Consider the following 12,142-nt stretch of genomic DNA (forward strand, 5'->3'; position numbering starts at 1 on the left):
CCCCCCCCCCCCCCCCCCCCGGTGTTCAGGGCCTCAACTGGTCTCTACTCCAAGACAACTGAACTTCTCATTAGATCGTTGTGTTTTAATTTGTTGAAAATAAATAAAAAACGTAAGAAAAGCCTTTATCTACTACAGCTCCACTTTGTGTATGTGTGAGATAAACAAACCATCACATACTTGCCATCATCTGCATGGAAAGCCACAGAATTGGGAAGCCAGCCGGGCTGATGGTCCAGTTTGTAGAACTGAGGCACCAAACCGACAGCAATCATCCCCCTCACTCCCGTATCAACGATAGTCACCTGCAAAGAGCACAGCCTGTTAATGTTAGGAAACATTTTCTCTACTTTATAAAGTTTTAGTGTAACCAAAGAGTTCCTTTTACAAGCCTGAATCAAAAAGAAATGAGCAGATCTCATTACCTAAAAGTAATAAAATATTCTTCCTTGGTCTTCATGAGCTTCATGTGCATGATATGTGAGAGACAGATTATGACAATCTTAATCTTAATCACAAGATAAAAAGCAATGTTTAGAAAAAGTTCAGGTTTATTTGCCTCTGAAGGTGCCATCTCAGATTCCTTTTTTTTTTTTCTATCGTTTTATTTTGAAATGATCTTTGTACAAACTGATCAAACCTGAAACAATATACAGTCGTGTTGTGCAACACAGCATGACAGATTGGAAGTACTTAAGTTTTTACCATTGTTTTGATAACTAAATATTGACCGAGTGACATCATCCCCGAGGAGCTGTACACACAAAACTCAATGAAACCGGAGAACGGCTGTCAGGTCCCGCGAGACGAGAGGAAACTTTCAAGCCATTTCCCATGATCTCAACACTGGTCTCCTGAGAGCAACAAGAAATAAATCTAAACTTCTCTCCAGCACGCAGATAAACCCTAAAAATCTACAATCAGACTTAAAATCTGTGCCCACTTATCACTTACTGCCACTCACACATGTACTTTGCTCCCTCCACCATTACTCCTAGAAAGCTGAGTCACAACAAAGGGACCACACGCAAGCTACGAGGTTAACTTACAAACGCCACCCCGTGTTAGGCCCAACAGGAGTTAGCGCATGGATTATTCAGGAATGGATGCTGGCCTCATGTTTGTGTATTAAAGAGAAATAAAGTAGAGCTATTGGACACGTGAAACCACTGGGTCTGAAATAGCCCAGTAATCAGACAACAACTGTTTTAATAAAGCGTAATATTAACATCTATTCATGGTTAGCATAACTTTACTGGTTAAGTTAAGATGGTTTACAAAATCTTATTGGGACCAACTTTTAAAGGCTGGTACTCTTTGCATCTAAAGCAGTAAGACTTGTACAGAGTTTTTACATTACTCATTGCCAAAGGTGAAAAGGGTCAATTTTGTTGCCAGTTTCTGCCCTTGAGAAGAGCAAGTGTTGATTTGTGTATATTTAGTTAATGTTTTTCTTAGCTAATATCTTAGATCCTATTACTGTTTTTCTTTTTCTTTTTGGATGTAACTGGGACCCTGTGTACATAATTTCATTCCACCACATGTATCGCATGTGGTGCGAATGAAATTAAGAATATCTGAATCTGACATGCAGCGGGTGACGCAGATTCCTTCAAGGAATCCAAGAAACCTTCAACTTTTTTATTTTTACCATAATCGATGAGAATATTCAAAAAGGTGAACTGTGAGGTTTGATAAACCACTTTAGCCAACAAACTAAAATCTATAAATTGAACAAGCTTCTTACAGAGCCACTCCTTGGTTCTCCTGGCTGTGTGCTTCAGGTCATTGTCATATTGGAAGACCCAGCCATGACCCATCTTCAATGCTCTAACTGAGGGAAGGAGGTTGTTCCCCAAAATCTCACAATACATGGCCCCGGTCATCCTCTCCTTAATACAGTGCAGTCGTCCTGTTCCATGTGCAGAAAAACACCCCCAAAGCATGATACTTCCACCCCCATGCTTCACAGTAGGGATGGTGTTTTTGGGATGGTATTCATCATTCTTCGTCCTCCAAACACGGCGAGTGGAATTAAGACCAAAAAGTTCTATTTTGGTCTCATCTGACCACAGAACTTTCTCCCATGACTCCTCTGGATCATCCAAATGGTCAAGGGCAAACTTAAGATGGGCCTGGACGTGTGCCGATTTAAGCAGGGGAACCTTCCGTGCCATGCATGATTTTAAACTATGACGTCTTGGTGTAATACCCACAGTAACCTTGGAACCAGTGGTGCCAGCTCTCTTCAGGTCATTGACCAGCTCCTCCCGTGTAGCTCTGGGCTGATTCCTCACCTTTCTTAGGATCATTGATACGCCACGAGGTGAGATCTTGCATGGAGCCCCAGTCCGAGGGAGATTGACAGTCATGTTTAGCTTCTTCCATTTTCTAATAATTGCTCCAATAGTTGATCTTTTTTCAACAAGCTGCTTGACAATTGCCCCGTAGCCTTTTCCAGCCTTGTGGAGGTCTACAATTTTATCTCTGGTGTCTTTGGACAGCTCTTTGGTCTTAGCCATGTTAGTAGTTGGAGTCTTACAGATTGTGTGGGGTGGACAGGTGTCTTTATGCAGCTACCGACCTCAAACAGGTGCTTCTAATTTAGAATAATAAGTGGAGTGGAGGTGGACTTTTTAGAGGAGGACTAACACGTCTTTGAGGGACAGAATTGTTGCTGATTGGCAGGTGTTCAAATACTTGTCTGCAGCAGTAACACACAAATAAATCATTTAAAAAATTCATAAATTGTGATTACGGATTTTGTTTTTAGATTATGTCTCTCACAGTGGACATGCAACTAAGATGAAAATTTCTATCAGACGCCTCCATGATTTCTAAGTGCGAGAACTTGCAAAGTTGCAGGATGTTCAAATACTTATTTTCCTCATTGTATACGTTTATATAAACTGTGCAAAGCAGCAACATAAAGAAGCAGAACCATGTCAAACCTGTCATCTGTGAAGGTTCAGTGTCTATAACGTCCCACAAACGCACTTAAAAAAAAAACAAAAAAAACATTTACTTTATAAAATAATAATGTTTTAGGTTGCCTCAGTCCATCTATAATTAGCCCTAAAAAAATATAAAAAAAAACAGCAGTGCTTCAGAATATTGTTTCTAAGTTGTTGTTTTTTTTGTTGTTGTTGTTTGCCAGTTTTAAATTTTCCCCAGAGGTGAAGAGATAAATACACTGCCTGGCCAAAAAAAGGTCACACACTAATATTTCATTGGACCGCCTTTAGCTTTGATTACAGCGTACATTCATTGTGGCATTGTTTCAGTAAGCTTCTGTGATGTCACCAGATCTATTTCCATCCAGCGGTGCATTAATTTTTCACCAAGATCTTGCATTGATGATTAGACACTAGGCATGATGGGTGCATCACTTCACCTGCCTCTCTTCTTGCCCTGATGCACCCATCACTCTGAAACAGTAAATCTGGACTCATCAGACCACATGACCTTCTTCCATTGCTCCAGAGTCCGATCTTTATGCTCTCTAGCAAATTGAAGCCTTTTTTTTTTCCAGTTAGCCTCACTGATTAGTGGTTTTCTTAAGGCTACACAGCTGTTCAGCCCCAATCCCTTGAGTTCATTTCACATTGTGCGTGTGGAAATGCTCTTACTTTCACTATTAAACATAGCCCTGAGTGCTACTGTTGTTTTTCTTCCATTTGATTTCACCAAACGTTTAAGTGCTCGCCGATCACGATCATTCAGGATTTTTTTCCGGCCACATTTCTCCCTCGAAGACGATGGGTCCCCACTATCCTTCCAGTTTTTAATAATGCGTTGGACAGGTCTTAACCCAATTTTAGTAGTTTCTGCAACCTCCTTAGATCTCAGTTGTTTTTGTATTGAACGCTTTTTGAATTTATCATGTCCTGGATGACTGAGAATCTTCACCAGCATAAACCTCTTTAGATGTTTTCTCTTCTTGATGCCAATGATTTGACCCTTCTCAAACAGACTGACATCTTTTCCACGACCACGCAATGTGTCTTTCAACATGGTTGTTTAATAAATGAGAAGCAACTCGTTGCACCAGTTGGGGTTAAATAACTTGTTGCTGAAAGATAATCTTCCATGCAGTAATTATCCAATAGGAGGCTCGTACCTATTTGCTTAGTTAAATCCAGGTGGCAACTTTTTTTGGCCAGGCAGTGTATGTTGACTGGCAATGATATTAAGAGGAGTTACTAAACTCATAAAGAGATTTCTAAAACAGAATATTGTCATTTTTTGACACAGTGCTGCACTAAGGCCTAAAAATCACATCTGCTCAATTACTGTTGGCAGCATTCTCCCAAATTAGGAACAAAAAAGTATTTTTTTACTACATCAAATACCTACTTACTTTTAGTTTCTATAGTAAATGTTGGTATTTAACTAATTAATCCGTCCCAAGTTCATATTTGAAGAAGGTATAAATTGGGAGATTTACTGAAAATGTGCTGAAATGTCAAAAGAAAACTGTAAAGTGCACAAAGTTCATCTTGAAACTAAGCAGAGCTGCTGAAAACCTGCTGAAGTGTTTATGTGCTGCTTGTTCATGTGAGAAAATCCACTATCAGTTTCTGAGCACTGAAGTGGAACATCTTGCAGTGAGTAACCACATCGGTGCTCACGTTTCAGATTTGTGACATATTTATGGAGCTAGTCAAAGATTTCACTCTTGTTAAAGTGCGCTCCGTAGAGTACAACTAGAACCCAGAAACAGAACAAAGAGCAGCTTCAGACTGAGAAGAAACCATCAGCTCTTACTTCAAAATAGCGGATCCTTTTAGATAACGGTCTTGCAGCTACAAAACAGCCAACTTCATCGGAGTTCCCATGATACCTTTGCAAGCAATAAAAAGAATAAACAATAATTAATTCAGTCTAAAGCAAGAAAAGTGAGATGATACCCAGAAATAAATATAACAAATCAGTTTGTTCTGTTCTTTTCTCCCCACTGTCAGCCTACACAGTGGCTCATCCGGGTTACCTGAGGACGTCGCCATCTCTCAGCATCCTCTTGAGCCGCTCCCGGTACCGCACGGCTCGGACCTCACGGATTTCTCGAATTCGTCTCCTCCAGTTCATGAAGCGATAATGAAGGTTTATGTCGTCCATGTCTGAAAATCATTACACTCTGGAACACAAAGAGCAACCGTGAGACCAAATCTTATGTTGAAAACATTTACATCGACTAATCTGAACAATTTTAACTCTTATTTTGCAGCCCGAGTATGGACTTGTGTACTTTTTGGTCAATAGTGACTAAAGTAACTTAAAACAGGAGTGTTGTTAGTACTTCTTCGCGTTAAATGTCGGTTTTAATTACTAGGTGTAATTTAAATACAAAAACAGCCTTTGGGCTTTGTTTTCACTGGTGACGCATCTCACTATAAACCAGAACAGTTCCCTCTTTAAAAAAAGCAGGTATTATTAAAAACAAACAATGATATTGACCACAAGATGATCTCTCTTGTTGCCTGACAACAGGACGGGTATGGATTAGACCCTCAGGCCAAACCATAGCTATGAAGATTTTGTGGTTTTCCATTCTCATTTATTCCCACATTCCAAAGACAAGTAAAGACCTGGACAGGGATATGACACCCGAAACAGGGATAAACATGGGTCCAAAACTGTGACAGTCCTGTGATGGTCAGATTTTGCCCCCTCAAGTGTCTTATAGTGTGTAAATTGGGACATTCATTATTTTATACAATAAGCTACCCATAAGAAAGGCCAGACTTTCTCCCACTGTACTTTTAAAAATCTAAACAGCAATATATGAATTCAGATGTTACCTTTGTTCTCTTATAAACTTGGTGTTGCAGCCAGAAATTAGATGGTTCAAAATCACCCTCAACACCCAAAATGTCATCTTTTCTCAGATCAGAAGCTTAAGAATAATGTTAAGACAAAAATGTGACATAAATCACGATGTGACTTTTTGAAGTTACGAATAATTCAAGTGTTGTTTATGTGTCAGCTAAGTGTTACGACACCTTTTAAAACTGAAATTGTGGCCTTTTCCTTCTTTCAAAGAGCAATGAATGAAAACTAGAGTTGATTTATATCGAAGGTGAGGACCGAGAACAAATACCAGAATTTAACCGATCTTGTGTTTCGAAAAAAGCAAGTTAGTCTCTGTGTTGTTGTCTTTTCATTAGCTGCTCCGTAGCTCGTTCAGTTCTCAAATTTACGAGCGTTCCTCAAACGCAGCCTCATAAAGTACACGCTGGACTCTTGTTGGCCGGTTAGCTGTTTTGAGACGTTTCCGCGCCGTGTGGCTAATTACGTGGCCTTAACGTTCACATAACTCAGGTTTAACTCACACAATTTTAAGTTTGTGTCTTATGTTGATCCCTTACTGTTTTATAACTTGTGACGCGTCGTCCTCTGGGTTTTCTTCCTATTTTAAGGAGGCGAAGTCTTTCACTTTATGGTCCAACCTGCACTCCCGGAAGTCCCGCCTTCTCGACCAATCAAAACTGAGGAACATTTAACCCGCGCAGTGCCGTCACTGCGCTCAAAGATATTTTAATTACCGTCCGTCGCCAATGATGAAAGATAATGGTTTTGCCCGTGCGTGTGAGGACTAATTTAAATTAAACTTAAATAATTTATTTAATGGTTGTACATCTACAATTGATTACCTTTTGGAGTTAACCAGATTCAAGGTGGCCGCCACAGCCAACTAACATTAAAAAACTCAAAAATGGCTTTAACTCAATCAGTTTTACAAAATATTAAACTAAAGTTGATGTGGTAGTACCTGAGATTGTGCCTCAACACAACTAATGAGCGCTATCAGATTTTCTAGGCTTTTTAATTTTTTTTTTCTCGAGTCAACTCTGTACTTCTGTTAGCAAAATATCTTGTGAACCACTGGACAGATTTTTATAACATGTCCAAGAAATTATCACTGGATGTACTTCTATAGCTCTTTAACTTTTAGAGCCAACCCATTTTAATATGGCCACCAAAGCCAATGGATACTAAAAATATTAAAATGGCTATAGTTCAGACATTTTTTCTGATTTTTTTGCTAAAAATTGTTGTAGTTGTAGCTGAGTCATTAACAACGCATATTACAAGTGCTACTTAATGCATATGATCCTTGCTAAAAAAAAAACAAAAAAAACTTTAGCGTTTATTGTTGGAGTCAACATTGTTTGTCTGTTAACAAAACATCTCATGAGCTACTGAACTGATTTTATTAAATCTCACAGGAATAATCACTGGATGTAAATTCACAATCAGATATCCTTTGGAGTAATTTGATTCAAGACGACCGCCACAGCTAGTCAACGCAAAAATGTCTACAACTCAGTCAATTTGACAGACACTGAGCTAACATTACGTGGTAGTAGCTGAGAGTCATTCACAATGCTCTGAGCTTGACAACATTCAATAACCCATGAGATTATACACAATGGTATTTTTAAAGGTTGACCAACTATGTCACTTCTCATCAAGATGATCTTAGTCTAATTCTCTGGCATTAAGTGGTGTGTGATATGCATTCTTTCAAGGAGTTGGGCCTTTAATTTAATTTTAATCTATTTGTTTTCTTCACGTCCAGCTTTGTTTAGCTTTATAAAGATGCTCTGCTTTTCCTTATATTCTATTTTATTTAAAAGACACAAAAAAATTCTATATACTGTAGAAGAAACCTAAAATGTGTGCAATAAAAAGCAAAGTGCCATACAGACCCACGTAATGTGGCTGTTTTCACAGCCTACATATCAATGACCACCGGTAGAGTTGTCTGCTAATTTCACGTGACTGTGACTCACAGACCGGAATTTACAGGCTGGGACTTTTACCATGATGGTTAATGTCTTAGTCACACAGATTTCCACGGCACTCCTTATTATAGCTTCAATCATTTCCTCTCAAACTTAAACTCAACGTTGAGACGCTCCGTGAAGTCACTCAGAGAATACAGTTTATTTAGAGGCTGCTGCAAGATAAGAAGAAAAGACAAAGTCAGAAAGCGGAACGAGGGGCGGTGAAGAGAAACAGTCTTAATGCTGTTTTGGTGACCTAATGAGATCGCATTGACGTCCACCATTGCTCTGTTTGCAGTAGGCGTCATATCAAAAGAGACAATAAATGCAAGGTTGTGCAAAGGTCTTGAGCAATCTATGCATTTTTCAGACATGACTCTCAGTTATTCATCTACTCCAGATTAGTTTTCTTTCTTCTTTTTTAGGCCTGACAACTGCTCGGAATCAAAGTACAGTACTTTCAATAAACTGTACTTAATGAGGTGGATGCTACATGGATGTAGTTAGAGGATATAGTTGGAGTGAGGACAGAGGATGCAGAGGACAGTGGGATGGAGGAGGTTGACTCGCTGTGGAGAGCCCTGAAGAGAGAACAGCCGAAAGAAGAAGAAAAAGACAGACATGAAACCGTTTTGTCTTATAAAGGTTTAAAGTAACGCATTGTCTTGTCTGCCATTCATCATGTTGCTGGACTTTGACAGTATTTTTCTTATTAAAGCATCGTTTCCGTAAATAAACGAAGGGCAGAGCAACGAAGCAGCAGCACGATCACCTGCGGTTTATGTCAGTGTAGAAAACCTCACAATGTCCAGAATGATAGACAGCAGCTGGAACGAGCGCGTGTGGGTCTGCGTATGTGTCAGAATTCTGTCGAACCGGGGGGGTGGGGTGCTCAGCTGTGTGGAAACTAGAGGGAAAGCTAACATTCTCCATAACACACCCTCCCATACCTTTCTTCAGTCTTTAAAAGGTGCTGCCAGTAGTGTCTGCCTGCCTTATCATCCTTTAGTCGGCTGGAGGAAACTGCACCCACACAGGCAGCCTGAGGATTTCAAACATCTTTCATGCAGGAGCTGATTTTTGAAAATCGTTCAAACAGCTTAAAGATACCCATATACGTTTGTAAAAAACCTTGGACTGTCAAGATGTTCCTGAGCTTAAACGTCTTGGTCCTGCTCCTCTCTGAGGTGGTCCTGGCGAGCGTGCTGACCTCACCGCTGAGAGCATGTCCCACCTGTAAAGGAAAGCAGGCGCCTGCAGGTCTGAACACCACTCTGGTTCTTGGAGAGCCGTGTGGCGTCTATACTCTGAAGTGCGCCCGCGGCCTGCGCTGTGAACCTCCGCAGGAGGAGCCGAGGCCTCTCCGTGCCTTGCTGGAGGGCAGGGGAGTCTGCAGCTACGTCAGCACCACCAGCACCACTCGAACCACCACCACACAGGTCCACACTGAAGGTAGGAGCCGCCCAACAGCTTGAATGAATGGATCATTTTCAACATCTACTATATTTTACTCTTTCTTGAAGTTATGTTTTAATTTGTGGGATTTTTTAATTAATTTTTTTTTAATTGTTTTCCTCCTTTAAGATAAACTGTTTTATTCTCTCCATCTGTCAGCGCAGTTCTGAGAGATAAAAATGCTTCATCAGTAGCTAAAGTTGGGGTTGGGACCTCATTGGGGCTCAGGACGGATCTGGGGAAAGAGTTAAATTAACTTATCCTTAACTATTAAAGACAAAGGTAGTAGTTTGGTAAAATAAATAAAAAAAATAAAGGAATATTAGACACCAGGTGTTGAATATATATATATATATATATATATATATATGTGTGTGTGTGTGTGTGTATATATATTATTTAAATTGATGAAACATGCATTTTTTTGTGTTGTTCCTTAATAAAAACTTGGAAAAAAAAGACAAAGGTAGTAGTCATGAATTGTTTAAACAATATATAAAAGTTGAGCGAGTTTTATTTGTTGAAAGGCTCATTAGAGATGCTTGAATACTTCAACCAGCAACTGCTGGGGAGTCAAAATCTTCTGCTGCTTAATTTATTTTTTATTTTTTGAAAAGCGGAAATGTTTGGGAACGACTTTGTTAATTAAAAAAAACCTAAATCTTTAAAAGTTATCATGAAGTTGAAGAAGCTCTTTGATAAATACCTATTAGCAGTGTTTGTATATTTTAATCTACATAAGAAATCCCCTAAAGCAAGCTCACTGTGAAGTAGATGACTAATTTACACGTGCGGTCACATGGAAATATCTAACATTTGTGTGTGTTTTTTATCTGATACTAGGTCCGGCTTCTACCGAGAGTCCAACTGAGGTATAAAAATCTTTCAAGTGTTTTTCAGCAAACGTTTGCAACCGTGACTGGGAATGAATCGCCCCTCATAAATCTGTTTCTTCCTGCAGGCCCCGTGCCGTAAACTGCTGATCACACTCATCAAAGATCTCAGTGCTCATTTATTTAAGTCCAGTCCTGATATCTACATGCCCAACTGCGACAAGAGTGGCTTCTTCAAAAAGAAGCAGGTGAGTTTGCGGGGAAGCTGCTCCATCAGGACTACACGATCTTGCTTCAAAGGTTCAAGGCCTCATTGTTTGTGTTGTGTGTTTGCGCTCAGTGTTGGTCATCTCGAGGTAAGCAGCGTGGAACGTGTTGGTGCGTGGATGAGAACGGCGTGCCTGTCACTCCCAAGGCTAAACAGAAGGGCAGCTTGAGCTGTTAGAGAGGAACAGATGAAGAGATGGGACTGAGATGAAGGAGCAGAAACAAAAAGTGAACCCAGTGGCTCAGATCCTCACTCTGCATCAGACTGAAGCAGAGGAACGTTGGTTCACCAGGAGGTCAAACTCGGTGTCTGTGCGCCCTCTGCTGAACACATTCAGACTGTTGATTTGGTTCTTTATCACATCCGTCTGTATTACATCTAGTTATGTCTGATTCCTGATGGGAACCTTTAACACGGATCCAATTAAACAGAATATAACTTTACACGCAAATCGACATTTTACTCCTATTAGATCATTCAGTTCGATGGTTTTCTTCTAAAAATATTTGAACTTCCAGTAAAAAATTATCTAAATCCACAAATGTCTCAAACCGTGAACCGCTGTCAGCATTACAGTTTGCAATGAGTTTTTTTTTTATTTTTGTAATTGTTTTATGCGTTCTCATATTTATATATTTTGGTACATTTTGAAACTTGAAACTGCGCTAAGTGTATCATTGTTCTTGTTGCATACAATCCTGACATATAACTGTATTTATATGACTGTAAATATGTCTATTTATATTAATAAAGGCCATCTTGTACACAGTTGTAAGAGTGGTGTCTAGAGCTCTTTGCAGAGATCTCAAGAATGGGAAATTGTTTATGCTTGACAATATTAAAACTGATAAACATGGACAATATTCACCTAAACACACTTGTTTTTGTGTATTTTATGAGCTGTTAGATATATATACTGTATATATATATATATATGTGTGTGTGTGTGTGTGTGTGTGTGTGTGTGTGTGTGTGTACGTATACAGCACCTGGAGACTATACACTGAGAGAAAGGGGGAGGCAGAGGACTAGGTAGGGTCCACTATATACAGGATAAAACAATGGATAAAACAACTAAAAGATCCTTCACCAGGAGGAAAGCCCCCATGATGAACTGATGAGTGAATGTCTCGGGCAGCAGCAAAAACCCAAAGTGAAAGAAGAGGAACAAGAGGAGTCATTCATTCAAACTTTATTTATACAGGTAAGTCTCATTGAGCCTCAAAGAGTAAGTCTCATTGAGCCTCAAAGACTTATTTACAAGAGAGACCTGATTTTAACAAAGATTCATGACAGCAGTAGATAATCATAAAATAAAGCATATGAATTGATAAAAATAAATGAAAGAAAATAATATAAAAAAAAGTAACAAAAACAGATAGATTGCAAAGCGATGTAGAAAACTAAAAACAGGAACATGTCTATGGGTTTTTCCCAGGAACTTAGATGTTTGAAGCCACTTAGAGAAATCAAGGTTGAGAGCTTCTTCAGATCTTTTTGCAAGACGTTCCAGGAAACAGGAGCGGAGTAGGAGAAGGCCCTTTTGTCTAGTTCAGTCCTCACTGAGGGAACACTGCGTGTAATAATGTCCTGAGAGCGCACGTGGTAGCTGCACTCACGCAGAGACATGTAGGAGGAGATGTATGAAGGCAGCAGACCAAGAAGTGATTTAAAAATGAAAATGTACCAGTGAGAGAGTCTGCGTGAAGTTCATGATGTCCAGTCAACCAGTGAATATGGAAATCATGGAGTCATCATGGAAAATATATATAAAAAATATATATTAAAAAAAATAA

General features: G+C 39.4%; 2 protein-coding genes across 2 annotated transcripts in view; one reads left to right on the forward strand and one right to left on the reverse strand.

The window, feature by feature from the left end:
- Nucleotides 1–6,474, reverse strand: part of spryd3 (SPRY domain containing 3) — a 20,746-nt gene extending 14,272 nt beyond the window's left edge. The window contains exons 1-4 of the mRNA XM_037679615.1: nucleotides 6,369–6,474; nucleotides 4,991–5,137; nucleotides 4,768–4,843; nucleotides 181–305 (exon numbers count right to left, since the gene is read on the reverse strand). Coding sequence (XP_037535543.1) covers nucleotides 181–305; nucleotides 4,768–4,843; nucleotides 4,991–5,118 — 329 coding nt within the window. The 5' untranslated portion in view covers nucleotides 5,119–5,137; nucleotides 6,369–6,474. The remainder of the gene's footprint in view (nucleotides 1–180; nucleotides 306–4,767; nucleotides 4,844–4,990; nucleotides 5,138–6,368) is intronic.
- Nucleotides 6,475–8,935: 2,461 nt separating this feature from the next.
- LOC119412852 (insulin-like growth factor-binding protein 6) lies at nucleotides 8,936–10,544 on the forward strand. The gene is made up of 4 exons (XM_037679889.1): nucleotides 8,936–9,242; nucleotides 10,089–10,117; nucleotides 10,207–10,326; nucleotides 10,419–10,544. Exons 1-4 carry the CDS (start codon nucleotides 8,936–8,938, stop codon nucleotides 10,521–10,523), a joined length of 561 nt encoding a protein of 186 aa, XP_037535817.1. The 3' UTR covers nucleotides 10,524–10,544.
- The last annotated feature ends 1,598 nt before the right edge of the window (nucleotides 10,545–12,142 follow it).

This window comes from Nematolebias whitei, chromosome 7 (assembly GCF_014905685.2).
Source record: "Nematolebias whitei isolate Nwh7 chromosome 7, NemWhi1, whole genome shotgun sequence".
In the NCBI taxonomy this organism is placed as follows: Eukaryota; Metazoa; Chordata; class Actinopteri; order Cyprinodontiformes; family Rivulidae; genus Nematolebias; species Nematolebias whitei.

What these genes read in the sequence shown, in the direction of transcription:
- LOC119412852 (XM_037679889.1), top strand. Translation starts at nt 8,936, where the DNA reads ATGTTCCTGAGCTTAAACGTCTTGGTCCTGCTCCTCTCTGAGGTGGTC. An exon ending in CTACCGAGAGTCCAACTGAG is followed by an intron (nt 10,118 to 10,206) that starts GTATAAAAATCT and finishes TTCTTCCTGCAG; the next exon opens with GCCCCGTGCCGTAAACTGCT. An exon ending in GCTTCTTCAAAAAGAAGCAG is followed by an intron (nt 10,327 to 10,418) that starts GTGAGTTTGCGG and finishes GTTTGCGCTCAG; the next exon opens with TGTTGGTCATCTCGAGGTAA.